The 19,182-nt window shown below is 44.3% G+C and overlaps 1 protein-coding gene across 7 annotated transcripts in view; it reads left to right on the forward strand.

Moving 5' to 3' along the window:
• Positions 1–19,182, forward strand: part of LOC149351063 (RAB11-binding protein RELCH homolog) — a 131,755-nt gene that overhangs the window by 75,336 nt on the left and 37,237 nt on the right. For all 7 annotated transcript variants that reach the window (XR_016290499.1, XM_089580261.1, XM_089580260.1 and 4 more), the window contains exons 13-15: positions 654–837; positions 2,985–3,141; positions 8,572–8,732. Coding sequence is in view for 6 of the 7 variants with exons in the window: in XM_089580261.1 (XP_089436387.1) it covers positions 654–837; positions 2,985–3,141; positions 8,572–8,732 (502 nt within the window). In the remaining variant the exon portion in view is untranslated. The remainder of the gene's footprint in view (positions 1–653; positions 838–2,984; positions 3,142–8,571; positions 8,733–19,182) is intronic.

Raw genomic sequence — 19,182 nt, forward strand, 5'->3', positions numbered from 1 at the left:
GGGTCTGGTTCAGCTGTCCTAGAAGGAATTTCTGTCGCGGACTGGGAGAATGCGCAATTCAGCTGTTGCTGTCACTTCCTCATACCTCAGCAAGGCAGTCTTTTTTTTTTTTTTTTCAGCTTTCATTCAGGTTTCAATAAATCAGTTAAGTTCTAATGAGCTGTCTAGTAGAAAAGAAACTGTTCATAACAATTCATAACAGTTCAAAGCAGATCTTCAATGTTCACATACAACAAAGAAAGGCCTCATAATTAAGTTTAGCTTGCCAAACTAATAAAAAGCATGCCTTTGCTTTCTGAAGGCGATTTTCTTTGCACAGAAAAGCACTGAAATTCAGTATGCACCATGGTGCATTTTGACACACGTTCTGTTTTCGTTAATGAATTGCTTTGTGTCTAACCTTTATTATTGTTAATATGTTGTGGTTGCTAATCTAGCTTTGTTGCTGTTTATCTTTTCTAAAGAAGGTCTTAAATTATTCTTTTGATATTTGCACCTCATGTGGCATATATAGCTCTTTATAGATTTGTATTGCAGGGTGTATATAATTTAGTATTAGTACCAATTGATAAATAAACTGACTCATTACAGTAATGTTTTAAGGGGAAGTTCTGCCTACCTGCTTTGTTATTAAGGATTCTTGGTGAATGCAGGCCCTGGCATTGCGATCTGCTGATGGCTCAACTGCACTGAGCCAGTCTGAGGAGCAGCACTCCGTGCATCTCATCAGGACACTCGGAGCCCTACTGCCTTTCCTTTTTGTGCATGTTGTGGAAACTGGCCCATATGTGAACCGTCTGAACTTCACAGAGAGATCCTCGAGTTGCGTCTTAGGAGGTGGGCTGCTAAGAGTGGTCATTTTAAAGTGCCTTGCTTTCATTTTACTTTTAGAAGAAATAGAAAAGGCTGCCTGCAATAAAGTTTAACTTTCGAGCCTCTTACTACTACTATAAATTGGATCAAAGGTGATTAAGATACATTTTTTTTAAACGGTTGTACAGATGGCAATCATTTCAGCATTCGTTAAAACAAACCATGGACCAACATATTTGGTATTTATGTTGTATTATGTGCATTTACTTAGTATTTTGTTCTACGTTGTTTGTTGTGTTATTTGTGTACATTACTAGCTTTATTTCATACTTCGTTATTACGTGTATTTTGTTTCAAGTGCCTGCGCCATATTTTCATGCTTGCATCCCCCCCCCCCCCCATGTAATACCCTCGCACGAGGGCCCTTAGGGGTATTGTAAATAAATAAATAAATAAAATAAAATAAAAGTTTACGGTGGGGGTGTGTGGAAGAAAAATGCGCAGTCATGCAAGGCAGTTGCCTGAAATGCCTGCAGGTGTGAGGGAATGTAAGTTTGTACTGCAGGAAATTTGTTGCTAAGCTCACAGATGCCGTAAACTTTTGCTGGTGATTGTACAGATTGTACAATGAAAAAGAATGGTCTTCATATTGCCCGTCTCATTACGAGTTCAGTTCTTGGCTGAATTGCTTCTTGAATACCAAACTTTTAAACATCCATGTTGGCACTGCTTAAGTTTACTGTAGGAAGCCGTTCATCACTCCAAATAAAATGTTTAGTACTTAATATTGTGGGCTTCCCTGCAGCTTGCCTGATTGCGAGATCTGTGTTTCCTTTTCATGAGAAGTATTGCATCTACTCTCTGATGAGATCCAACACCTGGCTGTGGCTTTTCAATCAAGCACTTGTTCCTGTTTCATGCAATGCAGTATTCAGTGGGAGGGCATTGCAAAATGTAGCATGTAGTTATACAAAGATGCTCATTTCTTTTATAGCAGTTATCTTCCTTCAATTAGCGCCTTTGTAACTAAGCTATATAGTGTATGCTACTAGTGTAAAGCTTAGACACTTTACCAAGAGTTCCTTTGCATAGGATGCATGACTCATGGCAGTTCTTTTAATTTGACTAATACATGTGCCGCGCATGCCCGTAATGATAAAATAAAGTAAGTGAACATGCCCTATAGGGATAAATGAAGATTGTACACAGTAAACTGGAAGCCAATTAGACAGCGAGAGCTCTTCATCGAAATGATTTTGTGTCGCCTTTGCATCGGACGTACAGATCTGACACATAACTTCATTCTCATGTAACAAGGTAAACAGACGTGTGAAGGGTATGCAGATGAGCTCACAGTAAACATCTTACTCTCGTATATAAAACTCGAGAAATGGAGGAGAAACATTTTACGTAGTTTTACAATGAACAAATCCCTTTCCACCATAGCTTGCTCCTAGGAGCATTTGCGGGCTAAATTTCGATTGTTTTTAGTTTCTTAACATCAGCAATGCTCCTAAAGAAGGTATATCTTAAAACTCTTTAATCCGTATCAAAAAAGCAAACACATTAAACCTTGCATTTTGCGCATGATAGCCCTAGTTGCCTAGTTGATTATGTGCTTTAGAATGCAACCCAACAAATCTTTATTCGCTTCATTCGAGCTGCTGCTTTTGAGAATGGAGAACTGTTTTCAGTACTGGGGCGATGAGCTGCCTTATGTCTCTTTTCTTTTTCTTGTGCTCCTTACAGGATGTGCCCTTCATTGTATAGCTTGGCAATAATCATGGAGCACATATATTCATGTTATAATGGCACACTGAGAGCACCTTGAGAGGTGAACTTAATGAGGGCAGAAAGGGTGTGCATGAGGAGAAAGGTTTGTTTAAACAAGGTTGTCCTATCCAAAGCATCTGGGGCCCTCACTCCTGAACCACTTCTGTGGAATACGAAAACAGTCATTGTTATTGGTTTGTGAACATAAAAATATGCACAGGTAATGTGCCATGATTTTAGAGTTGAGCAGATGAATATCAGGTAAATATGGAAGTATTATACTGCAGATATGTAATGTGTTGTTTCAGTGCAGGGGAATTGGCAAGTGCCACTGTGCTATGTGCACGGGTCGCACTAAGCAACAGCAAAACTGCAGCTTCAATTTTTTTGTGATGCAGATGATCGGCTGCCTCTGCCACAAAGCCCTCTTCTTGATCCATTGAAGATCTCAAGTTATGCCTTAGAAATGCCTGCTCTGATAGCTGCATTTGATGAGCATATTGGACAGGAATGGTATAAGACTTGGCCTGCTTTTGACTGGCTTCTCAGCAAATTGTGAGTCCTCTCCCTTTTTTTGTGCATGTGTGCTCATTTCTAAGTGCTCAAGAAGTAAGCTTCTTCTTTGTTCATTATTCTGTTGAGTCACTTTAGGTACTTTCTTGTGCGCACATAAATATATACGGTAGAACCCGTCGAAACAAATTTTCTGATAAGATGAGCATTGTGAGAATGTTTCAGTTTTTAAACTGATGCAGCAACGCAACACGCATTTTTGTAGTGCAGAGGTGGGGTGCGGTCAGATATCAGGGCTGCATGCGTATCGCCTGCAGCGGATGAACAGAGGTGTGCTGCACTTGATTGTGGAATTGGTTACAGCAATGCTACGGAAGGAGCGAGATAAGAGACAGTAAGAAATAAAAAGGTGATCATGGAATTTCTGGGCCTGTACTGCACGGCTAGCCAGCTGGACACTTCCGGAGTGCTCTGATCCGGAGGGAAATAAAAAAACAAAAATTAGCACTAATAGAAGTAGTTGCTGTAGAGAGAAAAAGGCCGCAGAAGAGGGGAAAAAACCCAGGCCTATGTTATTTTCAAGTGGAGTGACATGAGCTTCATTCATGTCCTCACTGTTCAGGTCCCTTCATGCACACTGCAGTGAATTCTTTCTTTGCAGTTATCTTCTCACTGCATGTTAATTTTACGCATTATTTATACCGTAGAGAATTTACAGGGTCACAGCGGAGCACCAGAAAAAGAGGTCCAGTGTGGCAGGCTTCTCGAACCGAACAACCCGTGCCATGCTTGCACAACGGTCACGCGCCGTTCAACTTTATTTTCTTCTTTCGCCAGCTGGGAACGCCGATCTTGGCACCTCTACTTTACAGCGTCGCTGTGCACTACAGGGCCCCCCGCCCAGATGGAACGGCGAACTGTACGCGCCGACGGGGCAGTGATGAGGGTGCCTCGGCGGCAGGCAGGTCGGCAGGTCAGCCAGCAACATCCGAGGGGAGGTCCTGGGGAGGTGTCTCCATGTATGCGGGTTTGAGGCGATCCAAGGAAACTACCTCTTCACAACCATCCAGCAGGATAGTCGACTTTGTCGTCTTGTTGAGGACGCGGTACAGGCCGTCATGTGAGGGGGTAAGAGGTGCTTTTACAGCGTGTCGCCTTAGAAAAACATGCGTCGAGGATGCAAGGTCTGGGTGCATAAAGACCTGATGGTCGGATGATCAAGGCGGGACTGGGTGCAGGTGTTGAATGCAGTCCTGAAGGCGTTGAAGGTACTGCACGGGCTGGGACGAGGGAGCTGAAGGAACGAACAAGTTTCCGGGAAGCCGCAGGGGTGCACTGAAGACGAGTCCGGCCGCTGAACAGCCAAGATCATGATGAAGAATGGCACGTAGGCCAAGAAGCACAATAGGAAGGTGGACAGCCCAGTGCGTGCGATCCAGGTGAGCAGTGAGGGCAGTCTTGAGCTGACGATGGCGCTGCTCAACCATGCCGTTGGCGCAGGGATGGCATGCTGTGGTGCGGCAGTGTTTAGTGCCGAGCAGACGGGTGAGGAAGTGAAGAGGGTGCATTCGAACTGGCGGCCGCGATCCATGGGAATGCCGGGGCAGCAGAAGCGGGAAACCAGTTCTGAAACGAAGGCTTTGGCAACTGTTTCCGCAGTAATGTCTGGAATGGGCACTGCTGCGGGCCATTAAGTGAAGCGGTCGATCATGGTCAGAATGTACCGGCAGCCATGAGAGGGAGGTAGCGGTCCAACCAAGCCAAGATGAACGTGATCAAAGCGATAACCAGGTGGCAGGAAAGGCTTGGGTGGAGTCTTTGTATAGCCGGTCACTTTGGCGGACCGGCAAGCAAGGCACGAGCGGGCCCACTGGCGAACGTCGGTGTTAATGTTCGGCCAGACGTACTGCTGGGTAACGAGGCGCTGTATGGCTCTGATGCTGGGATTGCAGATCCCAGAACCCCAGGTGGTCGAAATTTCCGGAGACCTCCACTATGGTGTCTCTCATAGCCTTGGTTGCTTTGGGACGTTAAACCCTATAAAACCAAACCAAACCAAACCGATGACATGTCGCACGAGAGCAATCCGGGCACAAGCGGATGAGACACGAGCTGCAGGCGGAGGGCATGGGGGTGGTCACACAGGGCTTGAAGCTCAGGGTATTCTAGCTGCATCCGCGCCAGACATTCCCAGTCCACAGCAGATGTAGACACGCCGATGGAGTTAATACGTGAAAGTGCATCAGCTGCCTCATTGTCGATGCCTTTGATGTGCTGGATATATGTTGTGAACTCTGATATGTAGGCCAGCTGACGAAGTTTGCGGTTGGCATACTTGGAAGAGTTCGTAAGGAACACATACACCAGAGGCTTATGATCCGTTAGAACGTAAAATGGCTGGCCCTCCAAGAAGTGGCGGTAATGCTGGATGGTGGAGTAGATGGCGAGCAGCTCACGGCCAAATACGCTGTAGCGAGTCTCGGCAGGTTGGAGCTTCCGAGAGAAGAGACCCAGTGGGTGCCACTCGGAGTCGATTTTCTGCTGGAGAACAGCACCAATGGCCACGCTGGAAGCATCCATCACGATACGAGTGGGCGCCGAAGGTGGATGAGAACGATCGAATCGGCAAAGGCTTGTTTTGCAGCTGTGAAAGCAGCCTGAGCTTCGCAGGAAATTGCGGAGGAGGAGGATTTGGTTGTGCAAAGGAGGTTGGTCAGGGGGTGATGAAGGGGTAATATGATGGCTTGCTTCAATGCTGCCGAGAATGGTCGCCCATGTTCGGTACGCATGATTTTTCACATTACTAGGTGAAGTGATAGCGTGGTAGGGCTGCGTGCTTATCTTTGCATCTGTCCTATCAGATAATCTTTTCGGCAGCTCTCTTGAAAATAAAAGGGGGGGGGGGGGGGGGGGGGGGGCTTCAAACCCCCTCTGCAGTAAAGATGGTGTGGGGTTGCATCGGACTGAACTCGTGGTCCGATGAAGGTGGCCAAGCGATGCCCGCGTCCGAATACCTATGGCATCCAAGCTTGTCGATAATGGCACCGCCAGCCAGAATATATAAAGGGTTCGCAGACAATAAATTGAGGTTATTGAGGTTTCTTGGTTTGGAGCTTAGACGACTGTCTGCTGTGTTCTTCCTTCAGTGCATCTGCCTCCCCACTGTGGCAGCAACGCGACTTATGGCAGCAACTACCTTAGTGTGGAGGCTCGAAGACGGCCAGAACGCAGGACCTTCCGCAATAGTGCTTCGACCTTGCCTTTCTTTAGTTTGTAACTGGTTCGCGTCTCGACCTGGCTGCAATTTGCATATTGACTGGCCCTCGAGCTTTGAAAGCGCGATAAAAAATAGCCATCTATGCGGCAATACTCAAAACCAAACCACACAAAGCAAGCGGGCGAGCGTCTTAGAAACACTGTTTGCACGAGATGAATACTTCGAAATTTCGAGTGCCGAAAATTCGGTTCGAAGCGAATATCGAATACCGTGCTATTCGATCGAATGTTCGAAATAATCAAATATTGGCACACCCATAATCAAAGCCATTGCGGATGGTGCCTTGGAACTATCCACTTCATGTCATAAGATGTCTAATCCTGTTACCGGTATACTATGAAAAGAATAATCGCTCATGAATATTAAGTTAGGCTCGTTTCTGCAAAGCCTTCGGCAGCGAAGCGTGCCCCTCAGGAGCTGCTGCTGGCTTTGGTTAGGTTGGCTTCACCACATGTCAGTGATGTGGCGTGGAAAATGAACAAGAGACCGAAGAGCATCCTAAATCACAGCTCACGTTCACCTCATCATGCAGTTTCACAGCATTAGCACTGCCAGGAGGTGCCCAGGGTCGACAGCCGACCTGTGATTGAGAAGCACCGTTAGGAGTAGCGTTGCTTGCTGGAGCACGGCACGCAGTTCGATATGTCAAATATCCAGCAATATTGTAGTTCGATATACAGCATGACTGTCCTCCACTTATACACGGTATTCTGAAGGGGATAATCTGTGTGTTCGATATAGCCAATAATTTGAAATAACCAGGAAATAACTGAAATAACTTGGCTTTTGTTAATTGGTGAATTTTTTACTTTTACCTTTTGTATACATTCTCGGTTATCTGTCGGGCTTTGTCAATACACGTGCAATTGATATGCAACACGGCCTCATATTGAATGGTTTTGTGCTGCTATCTGTGCTCGCATTGACACCTGCCTAGGTGACCTTGTCCTTTATTTTTTATTGCTTTCATTCCATACCTTGTGCCATGCTCACAACCCTCTCTTCCTCCTCCCACTTAACCTCCACCCAGGTGTATATTTCGCTTCACTTCGCTCCTTTCATTGAAGTTGTCAGCCAGCCATGTGTTATGTGTCTCCCTCATCCAAACGTTCACGCTGGCCGTCTCAAATTAAATAAAAGAATTATAAGTTGACTCCAAATCAAAGACACATACCTCCTCCCGCTGTGTCCCACATTGTGGAGTTCTCAGCAGGATGGCTTGACGGTGCATGCACAGCTCAAAGCAATAAACATGCAACAATACAATTTCAAAGCCAGCAGTCAGAGGCAAATGGTGATAAAAGACAATAAAATGGCACCCTTGTGGCTGACAAGTGGCAAACTGATCAGCAAGCGGTTTGGTAGTTTCAGATTCCAGGGCAGTGCACCGAAGGTTACCAGAAATTTGCTCTCGCAACTGTCTGTGTGGGAAAGTGACCGCTAGGACAAATGATCCGGTTGAAAGGCATGCAATTCGTCCCCTTGCCACTCACACCTTTCACAGCTACACACAGCAATGTGGACACACCCAAGGGCGTCTGCAGAACTTTTTCCAAAAAGGGGGGGGGCACCCGATGTCTGGTTAGCACCAAAAAGGAACTAGTGCATAAATAATATCCGTAATTACAGGGGGGGGGGGGGCAACTGCTCCCCCTTGCCCCCCCCCCCCTTTCCGGACGCCCATGGACACACTGATCTTCCAAGCCTGCCTTGCGCACATCCGCGTGCATGGTGTGCATGCTGGTGGTCAGGCGCAGCAGGAACATAAAATGTGCGAGGAAAAGTTTTTTTTTAAAAAACCTTTGAAATAAATTAGGGGTGCACAAATTATGCGAGTAAATACAGTATGTTGTCTGAAATTTTATGGAGCATTTGTTATTTCTCATATTATAAGTGACACTGTATTGCATAAGAGTATTGCTTATAAAAATTTTACTGTGTTATTGATTCCAGAGGGTATAAGCGCAAAAGATGGGGATGAAAGAGGGAGAAACACGGGATGAGCACTCACTCACAACTGAAGTTTATTGATACGGAGCAAGGCAAATAGAAAGGAAGCGCAGAATACTGAAAAGAATGTATTGCCAACTCGCCCGTTTAGCAATTGTGTTGTGTTTTGAACTGCTAAAACCAATCTCTTAGTTATTCTGTGCAGCTTTCGTTATTCCTAACTAATTCTTAGCATTTGCTTTCAGCCTTCCTTTTCTGACAGGCATTGCTGTTTATATGGAGCCATCTAGCAGGGCGACTGTGCATACTCTGTCAGAGCTCCTACGTAGCTTCTGCCGGCTGTTTGGGCATACTTTTACTCATTGCAAAGTAAAGCCTGCCTTTTCCGCTCTTGTTCCCCTCACAGGTAAGTCAGAAGCTATGGCCTGCTTTGTACCTAAGCAAATGTTGTTAGCACTTTAGTGATTGTTCTCTGAAATACTTGTTGACTTTTGTCATATAGTGTTCCTTCTGGATTCATTGTAAAGGTGTAGAGGGTCATGTTATGACATCTCTTCACAGCAGATTTGTGCTTTCTTGGACTCAGGAGGCCTCTGTGCTACATCTTCTTTGCTCATGTGCAAACGGTGCATGTAGAAGTGCTTACCGCACACCAGGTGTCCCATCTGAAGGTAACCAAACTTTAAAAAAGACTGAGGCTATTTCGATGAGCTACGTGCACTGGAGAGGTTGGTTTGGCTGCAAACTTCTCGAAAAACCATGTATTTTGGCGCGATGTAGCCGAAATTTGTCGGGCCACAGCACTAAGGGTAACTGTAATTCTAAAATCTGATATGGTTATTACTTATGGTGGGCTAAAAAAATAATTAACTCTTTCCCTACCGTGCCCATTGAGCATCATTAGCCCGCTAACGATCATTTCATGCCCCTATTTCAGAACCTTCTCCATTGCTAATGACAACGCTGCAGATATAGTTTGTAGGCCAGGAACCAAAGTTTTGTTTCCGATGTAGTTTTCTTTTGTCCCGCGAAGGGGCCTTTCTAACGCGCTGTGAAGAAATGAAGACACGGACCTGCGCTCATTGCCCGCCATGTTGCCCGCAGATGACGCCTTCGCCACTCGCCTTCGGAGCCTTCCGCTTTGCTTACAGGCATGATGCGCATCTGTCTTGTAGCCGGAGAACTGAAGTTTTGTTTCTGACATATTTTTTTTTTTGCCCCTACAAAACGGCATTTCTTGAATGCGCTCCGAAGATGTGGTACCATCCAAGTCGCTTGGCAGCCTCCATATGCGCGTGACGCTCTCTAAAACATAGCAAATCTCAGGACTCCGTTTCGTCTGCAAGTGATTTAATCGGCGTCCTGTGCAGCAACGAGCCTGAAAATGTTGCAAGGTGCTGAAGATGTTTCAGTTTTCACATAGGTGATGATGGAACTCAGCCTGAAACACAGGCGGCCGCGCTCCGGTGCATAACTATAGGGTTTCCAGTCATTGTTTTGTAGCAAGAATACTATTCAAGATAGAAGTGATTTTTTTTTTTTTGCAAATAGCGACCAATAGAGTAACAAACATTTTGCATATTTCAGAAAATTTTTAACATTTTTTTCTCTTTAAAAGAAAGCGTTTCTTTGCAAGTTTTGTTCAATTTTTTTTTTAAATCTCGTTTTAGCAAAAAAAAACTTTGTTACAAAATGCAATTTGTTGTTTAAATTTATATGAAGAGAAAGCACCTTTATTCAGCTCTGTTTTTGAGTGTTGCAATAAATATTGAATGCAATAGTTTTTACCGAAAAAAAATGTACTGAAATCATCAGAAAATGGTCATTTTCCCCATGGTACTGAAAGAGTTAAGGAGGCTAAATAATGAGCCTAATAACCAAGGAGCCTAAATAATTAAGGAGCCTAACGGTAATAGGTAAAAAGTTGGACTATTCAATATTAGTTAATCAGCCTGCTAGTTAGCCCGTCTTAGCTGTATTCTGATGTACTACGCCTCTGACAATGCTATGTTGAAAAAGCATTCTTCTAACTCAGAAAGCCTATTTTAAAAAATTGTGTAAAGGCTTAGATAAAACATCCTGTGTATATATATATATTCTAGCAACCTGCCCACCGTGTCGGGTGGCAGCTCACTCGCGAGAGGCTGCTTGGGAAGAGCAACCTGGGTCGCAACCCAACCCAAAACTCAAGTCCCGCCGACGTTAGCACCTGATTTAAATGTGCAGTTGCACCACTGCTCCAGGAATGGCATGAGGACTGCCAGGGACCAATATGAACATTAACCCACTATCGCTATGCAAACAACTGCCATCCGTGAACACTGGATTTCAACACTGGAACCGAAGCGAAAACCAAATTGCTAGCGCACCTAATTTGCATTTGGCCTTACTATGCAAATCAATCATAATTTTTTTTGGATTAGCAGCTGCGAAGTTGGGGTTTGGAGGGGGGTGTGGCTAGGGGTAGGAAACTCCAATTAGGTTCAGTTCCAACTACTTCAGTGCACCTGGTGACTGGAGGAGAACTGATGTTTAAACTGAATCATTTCTACGCATGGACACAGTGCAAGAGGTTGTGGTGATGGCCGAATTGTCTGAGGCACCTGGTAACTATGTCACTTTGTTATTGCAGGCAGTGTTTCGATTCCCGCTTTGGGATGCAGTTTTTTTTTTCTGGATATCGTTTCCATGACCAGGATATGACACTCCAGTTGGCTTTCTTGTGGACGCTGTGGGTGGAATCAGTGCTGATGCCTGAATTGGCCTGACAGTGGTGTACTGTAGATACTCGCTTAATGAACCCACTCGCATAATGACCTCCCCCCCCCGTCCCCCCTCTCGCCCATCGTTTATAGCGTTTATAGATCCTTTTCAGTTCCGCATCTCCTCGCCGTGCCAACAGGGAGCATGCGGCCCGCCACCGCGGCGCTGCTGTTGAAGTTTGCGTCAAGGAAGTGCGTCGTCTGCTACAGACGTGTACCGTTCCGCTGTCTTCCTGCACGGCGTTTAATCGAAGACATTACTCGCACTTCGTGGCGTCATTATCTGCGCTTCATAAGTTTAAGGAGTTGAACTACGTGTGCGTAGAAGCGACCAGTGCTTTAGAAAAAGATGGGCATCAGTGATTACGTTTCGCTTCAGGCAGAATAGTCGCTTTTGTGCGTCTGAAGAATGCGGCGTTTCCATCGCATTGCGGTTGAACGATGACCTAACCCCTCTGTATCAATCCCATTGGTCGCGAGTAATTTTTACTCTTGCTTTCCAAATGCGAAATTGAGCAAGACAAGAAAGCCTGAACGTCTGCCCCGATTTTATAGAGATTAGAAGAAGCCTCCAGACTAGTCTTGAGAGGTTCCATAAAGCGACTTATGAGTTTTCAAGGCACATATAGAGAGCTGCCCGATAGATATCATGCTGACATTTTTCTGCTACCTCTGGTAAATACTTATAGAATAAAAAAAATCACACACACGTCTTTAGTTACATTAGCATATTATAGTTTATTGAAACTCCTCACACACTTTCAGGCATCTTCCTTTTCACTTCATTCACCATTTACACAAGCTTTGCTTTTTTACGTTCCCAGCAGCACGAATGAGCCTCTTCCTCAAAACAGGTGCTGCAAGGCATACCTTTTTCTTGGGTTTCAGCCCACTTCATCTTTTGAGGTCCTTCGTCATTTTCGCACACTTTATACAGACTCCTTTTTCTGCCTCTGTCAGAACTCTGCACTGCTTGTGGTATACAGTTCCTCCACTGCTAGAGGTACAACCATGACAGGCTCGCATAGTTTGTACAATCTGCACAGTTGCCTCTACATCTTCTAACGAAGTGATTGCCAAATCCATGGGCAGCGTCAGTACCAGCTTTCCGCGGGCAGATACAACATAACTCATGTCTTCACGAACTACGACACTCTTGAGTACTGAATATACATCTGCCCCCAATCCTGCCTTGTAAAAAACAATCTGTGATCGGCGCCATTTTCATATTCAAGAGCTGCCGATCTCCACTGATGGGGTAACCTCAAAGAAGCGCTCTTCTCCTCCAGCTCATTAACATGCAAGCAGCTGACTTGCATGGGCTCTGGTTACTCTCGCTCGATATCGATATCTTCTGCAGCGTCGCTCTGCGTTGCCACTGCGTTTCTTGAGACGGTTGCTCTCTTTTTCGGAGATTTTCACCGTTTACGATTTGAGGAGAAGTACAGCGGGAGATTAGGAAATATGGTAGGAATTGCATCACTTATTAGAGACCGTACACCACGAATGATTTCGATCACTTCTGTGTTGATTACATTCTTATATGACTTCACAATATCCCCTTCTTGGAAGTGGGCGTCGCACACTTTGCATGTTTTCCCCAACACCTTGTCTGCACGGGGTATCGCTCTCGACCATTTTGCAAGGAGAATTGGATTGGTCGGCGGAGAAAAGAAGTGCCTCTTCTCCGTGTTGTGCCGGTACCCGCTGGTACATCCTGGCATGAAACATGTTGCCATTTGGTTGCCAGTCCTAGCACATTGTAAAGAAGATAAATGACGCAAACCACCTACCCTGTGACAGCGAAAAAATCGAAAACTTGGCGTTCGAGAACATTCGGCAGCCCACGCTACTTGCAGGTTGGGTCCACACCATGAGCGTCCGCACCCGCCCACACACCAAAGGCTGCTGAAGCGTAGTGCACAAACACTCAACTCATAACGACAGGATCACTTGATAAGAAGAAAACACGACGCAAATGCGCACGATTAACGGAGCGTCAGCAACGTTGCTGCACCGCAGCGTGGCGCAAACTTCGACTGCAGCACCATCTCAGTGGCTGGGCGCAAATCGCGGCCGCTTCGGGAGGAGCAGTTTCGAAACTAAAAAAAGCTTTATAAACAGTGCTCTCGCCCTCCAACTTTTGAAGTCCAGAAGTTACTTCTTTTTTATCCTGTAGCTTTTTGTAGCGGGTTCCTCAGTTTTCGCACCGTCTGCAGCGCAGACCTTGGCACCTCGCCAAGATGCTGCCCGTCAATAGCATCCTGGCATCACGGCATGTTTGTTTGTTTATTTATTTATTTACTTTTTTATTGTACCCTCAGGGCCAGAGGCATTACAAAGGAAAGTGGGCTACATAGGATAAGACAAAACAATGAATACAATACAGTGAATATTATTGGAACACAAATTCAATTTTCTTGTGAATATATAAAGTTAGCTATAGTGCATCGCGAGAATGTAGGTTATCTTTAGTGGCTGCAATATGGGGGGGGGGCAGGCGGTTTCACTCGACGGAAGTGCGTGGGAGGTGAGACTGAAAACAGTCGTGACCTTGTGACGATGATCAATGCGATGGGAATTGTATTCGGGCGCTGAAATGAAATCTTCATGCAGCGTGACGTGGTGATATACCTTGTGAAAAAGAGTTAAGCGACTGATTTTCCGGCGAGATTATAAGGATGGGAGGGAAAGGTGAGCTTTCATGCTGTAATACTTGCGTTGTGGTTGTAATTGGAAAGGATGAGGGAAATCGAATTATTTTGGATAAGTTGGATAAGGAAAGTTATAAGTTTGAGGAGAACTCCTCCCGGAGAGATGGGGGTGCGGCACAGTGTGCTCGGCGAACTTGGCAGAGCACGTATATGTTGTGTGCCCTAAGGTAAGGCTTAAACTTCGCATTACACACTCGCAACCATTCTGTGTGCTTTTTTAACCTCGCGTAAAAAATGCGCACCTGATATTCAGAGCCTGTTTTGATTGTCGGATCGCATCTGACCACGTGCGTTTGTTGATGACAGAAGGACGGACGAACGTACATGTAATTTCGACCCTCCCAAAAAAATCTGTTGAAACTTTTTTGTCCAGCATAATGAACCCTCCCCCCCAAACTGATGTAAACTTTTCTGAAAAAAAAAAAAAAAAAGTGCGTTCATTACGCTAGTATATACGGTATATAGAAAGTTTCCTACCTCTGGTGTGGCCCTTACTTGGGGGCGGCCCTTACATGAGTATATACGGCATCTAATGATGTAATGGTTTGAGGGAAGAAGGCGTGTCCAAGGGCTTTTGGAAAGTCTAGCCAGTTCCAAGGAACTAAGCTTGGTTAGGTGGAATGAAGGAAGCATAAGCCTAAAGGCATAGCTTATATGCACAGTTATTTTTATTGTCACAAGATAATGGGGCACTTTGGCTAGTACAGCCCAGTTGGTGCATCGGAAGACCTGCTGATCAAGCAAGCATACATCTGCAGGGACAAGAAATAAAACATTTTATTTCCCGGCCAATTTGTTCGGCTATCGGAGCAGGAGAGCCTTCATGAGAGAAAGCAACTAAGGCAGTGAACACAGCTCCCTTTGATAGCATCAGCAACTCTTGTCAAAGGTTACCTCGGTGTCGCGCAACCTCACCATGAGGCACAGCCCTGGTGTTGTTTATCTTGACTAATTCTGCACTGGAGTAATGTTTCACTTGCAAGTAGAGGTGAACAGAGAAAACACTGCGCGGATAGCATTCGACAGCACGTCCACTTATCACGCAACGTGAATGTAGCAATTGAGCATTAAAAAAATTTTATTACTAACCATTGCACAATGAAATTCTGGCTTTAAAAAGCTTTGCCAGCATTTCCACAATGTGGATTTGCATTTCTCCTCTGCAACCAAGGCCATCTTACCAATAGCAGTTACTGCCTGAAAGTTGTGACTCACGACAAGACCTCGTTAATGCGAAGCTTGTCAGACTGCATAAAATATTTGAATTAAGAGGGTTTTTGAATTAACCTCAGTTTAAATTGAGGATAATGCAGTGCACTATGGAAAGGAAAATGATAAGTATAATGTCAGGAGACAGGAAAACAGAATGGGTCGGAGAACAAATGTGAGTCAGTGATATCTTATACCCATGCCACACAAGCATACGAAATGGCAGTAAATGTTTAAGGCTTTAAGTGTTACTGTCATTATTTTCAGAGTTGATGCTATACGTCCACATATAATGTCGCTGTACGAAAGTCACAGTGATGCGAGTGCCTGCAAGACAGTTAATAATTTCACCTGAATATAAACAATCCTAACGTGCACAATATCTCGGCAAAGTCGTTCAAATGTAATATAAAAATTACTTTTGCAGAAAATGCCGCTGTACTTTCTTTACAAGTTGAAAAAGTAGCGATAAACTTGTGTGTTGACGCACAAGCTTAGAGTATCTGTCAGAATTGCTGGTAAAAATGGTGCCCATCACATCAAAACTGCAGTAGAGATACCTCGTCGAACGGAAAGTTATGCGTCAAACACCTGCTACTGGATAGGAAGTCGTTACTTACAACGCTGCATACTTTTTGCATGGGGATTGGGGACGAAAGTATGAATTGCTTTGGGGGAATGAGTTGTGCCAAACTCAGTAGATCGTGAATGACAGTAAGGCTAAATTTATGCGTCTGGCACCGCTTGAATGCCATTGAAACTTCAGGCTGTAAGCACTTCATTCCATTAAATGGGTCTGTGTGGCACTGGTATTAGTCGAGATCAATAAGAAATGGGCATGGGCAAGGCATGCAGTGCAAAGGCAAGCTAATCTATGGTCCTTTAGGGTAATGGAATGGATTCCAAGAGAGGGCAAGCATAGCAGGGGACATCAGTGAGTCAGGTTGGTGGATAAAATAAGGACGTTTGCGGGAATAAAGTGGCCACTAGGATGATAGAAGTGGTAGTGGAACCTATTAGCAACAGTCCTGAGAGAAGTATTTCACTGTCTGTGTGCCATGATGTCATTGTCCCGCATACTGAGTTGGAGTTTGCTGTGTTGAAAATCGAACCGCAGTGCTCCCGAATTTATAACAAACTTGGATGTTCCCACATAACGCCGAGTCTTTGAATTAACATAGTCAGTGCAGGCTACCGTCTCAAATTATGTGGTAAAATTAGGCATATTTACTCACGTATAATTTGTGCCCATATATAATTTGCACACCCCCAACTTTTTTCCTGGATTTTGAACAAAAACTTTTACTCTCATATGTTGCGCTCTGCTGTGCCAAACTGCCAGCATGTGCGTGGGTGCGTACAAGGCAGGTTTGGGAACATCGGCGTGGGTGTGTCGCCGTGTGTAGTTGCTAAAGGTGCGAGTGGCAAGGGCACAAATTGTGCACTGTTTACCCAGCTCGCTCACCCCGGCAGTCCCCACACGAACAGTTGTACGTACTCCCATGGAGAACTACATACTGTGGATCGGAGTGGGGGAGCAAAGGGTCATGCATCTTGTATTTGGAGTCAACTTTTTTGTTGGGCAGCAAGGGGTGCAAGATGGGAGTTATACATATAGGCGGCAGTATACAGTATATGCAGTACGTCATGACCTTTGTAGAGCTTTTTAGGACTTTTTCAGAAAATTTTCGTGTAATTTGCGCATTCCCTTTTTGAAGCCCTAACTTAAAGAAAAAAGTGCACAAATTACGCAAGTAAATATGATATGTTATAAATTACAGGATGGCAGAAATTTACAAATTATTGGGAGTTTAAAATTAATTGACATAGAATTATTGAGGTTTTACTCTATTTTAAGGAAAACAGTGACGCTGAAAAAACACACACAGAGCTGAAGAACGACGTAGGACAAGCTTGTCCTAAGTCTTCTTCAGCTGTGTGTGTGTTTTTTCGGCGCTACTGTTTTCCTTTCACGAGTACAATGAACCATCTAGCCCAAATAGGAGTTCTTCTAAACTATACTTTATTTTAACTTTATGTCCTCGGGATGCCGCTTAGCACTTCACCAAAGCACAACTCTATTCCTTTCTTACTGAGCAGTCTGGCTTAGATGCAGGAATGGCTTATATTGGTGCTACCGTCAGGTCTCCTGCACCTTTGCTGCTGACATTGTTTGCCGTGACTCATTTGATTATTATGGCTTGCATTATTCTGGACATAGATTCTGGACATAGATCTTTTACTGTGTGGCTTAGCGAAAAAGCTGACATTTTAGGGGAAGTTTTTGGCAAGTTTTCAAACTTGACTAGTACAGAACTTACAACTTGAGCTGAATCTTATTGTTTACAGAGACAGAACCTAGACAGACCAAAAAGTTTTTGTTGTCTAGTAACTGAACTCAAATCATGGTGAATGGAAGGAACTGCTCTGAACTGTTCAGCAAATGTTTTGGGATGATTCTTGCTATTGTGAGCCACACACATTGTTCCTCAGATGAAATGAGTTTTTATGAGCAGGTAGTGAAAAGTAATCTGTGTACCGCATCATGAAAGCACCCTCATATGTGACTTACCATCAATAGGGGAGTGCATGTTCATGAAATTAAATTTGGAGCACCTAATCATTCACCTAGGCAATTCTTTCCCCCAGCTCTAATTCAAAGGTTGGATGCTGTTTGTTGGCCAAGAGAACCTGCCATGTTAATTATTTTTTGCTGTTTGGTCAGAGAGTCTGCCGTGTTAGTTATTTTGTTCAGTTGGATTGGTTGGCTGTTTGGTTGCCGAACACTACGTAGGCAGTCCAAGCTCAACAGCTTAGAAAATGAATGGGTAAGGACGTGCTCGCTTAATGACCACACCCCATACTTTGACTCTGAAAAAGTGCAATTTTTTTTACGCACATTATGAATGTGCCCCACCTTTTGGTCTGCTGTCTGCTGCTGGTGGTACAGAATGCTTCCAGGCACCCTTTTATGAATACTGAAACAACTGTGAAATAATATAAGCACCATCTGTCGAATGTCAAAATTTCTATATCACTTCCTACAGGAGGAACAGCCAATAAAAATGCTCTGCGAGGAATCAGAGTACCAAAAGAAACCACGCCTGCTCTCAAAGGGCTTCTTCCTTCAATCTGCCATATTAAGTATTGTAGAAACTTGTTGTGGTTGGGCTTTGCGCTGAAGGCTGCGAGTTGTCCTAGAGCAAACTATAGTTGCTGTCTCCTCAGGCAGCATTACGGGCCGCTGCACTAGTTGTATATGTAGGTTTAAAATAAAAGCTACTGACTATGCTTTGTAGAGCGAAAACCATGCTGATGATTGGATTTTGTTTTATGTTCAAGGCGAGTCGCACTGAATAAAGTGTTTATTTCACTAGACCAGCCTACATTTTGACCAATTTTTATTTCAATTTTTTTCTGAATATTTTAGCTCGCATAATAACCCCCCCCCCCCCCCCCCCCCCTAAATTTTCTGAGATTTCTCGGGGTGAAAAAGGAGTGTTCTTTATGCAAGTGAGTACATTTCAGGCCTTGTTTTTTTGTTGGCAAGGTGTAAACTGGCTCCATATGTTCTTGCGTGGTATCTCTGTGGTGGCACTCTTTGTCTGCTAACAGAACAAGGCGCACATCAATGCATCACTATTTTCAGGTCACTCTTTGTCCCGACATTTAACCTCTGACAGATTTATAACAAAGCATGGCTTGTTGTGCAAGGTGTTCATTTGTGAAGGATTGTTCCTGTTGTCTCAGATGTTTTTGAGTCTAAGAAGCAGTGATGTAGCATGTATAATTTGCACTGGTGGACTAACACTATACTTTAAGTGTGTACTGTAGTATTTTTAACACCATGCTAAAGCTAGCTAGCTAAAATGCTGCAAACAAATAAAATAATAACCAAGTCAAAACTAACAAGTTAAACATGTAAAACCATATATATATCTGAATTGAAAGATGCCTATTTTTTGCAATATATATTCGTTATTATAAGCTAAGTTTTTTTTACAATACTCTACAAAAAAAAAAGCATGCAAGGCTTATGTCAGACCCACACTTGAATATGCCTGTGCGGCATGGGACCCGCTTACATGAAGTGACATTGAGAAACTCGAGAAAATTAAACGCTTAGCAGTTCATTTCATTTATGACAGGTACAGGTGCCGCAACTCGCTCT

This window comes from Amblyomma mixtum, chromosome 3 (assembly GCF_055824585.1).
Source record: "Amblyomma mixtum isolate Tamu chromosome 3, ASM5582458v1, whole genome shotgun sequence".
Taxonomy (NCBI): Eukaryota; Metazoa; Arthropoda; class Arachnida; order Ixodida; family Ixodidae; genus Amblyomma; species Amblyomma mixtum.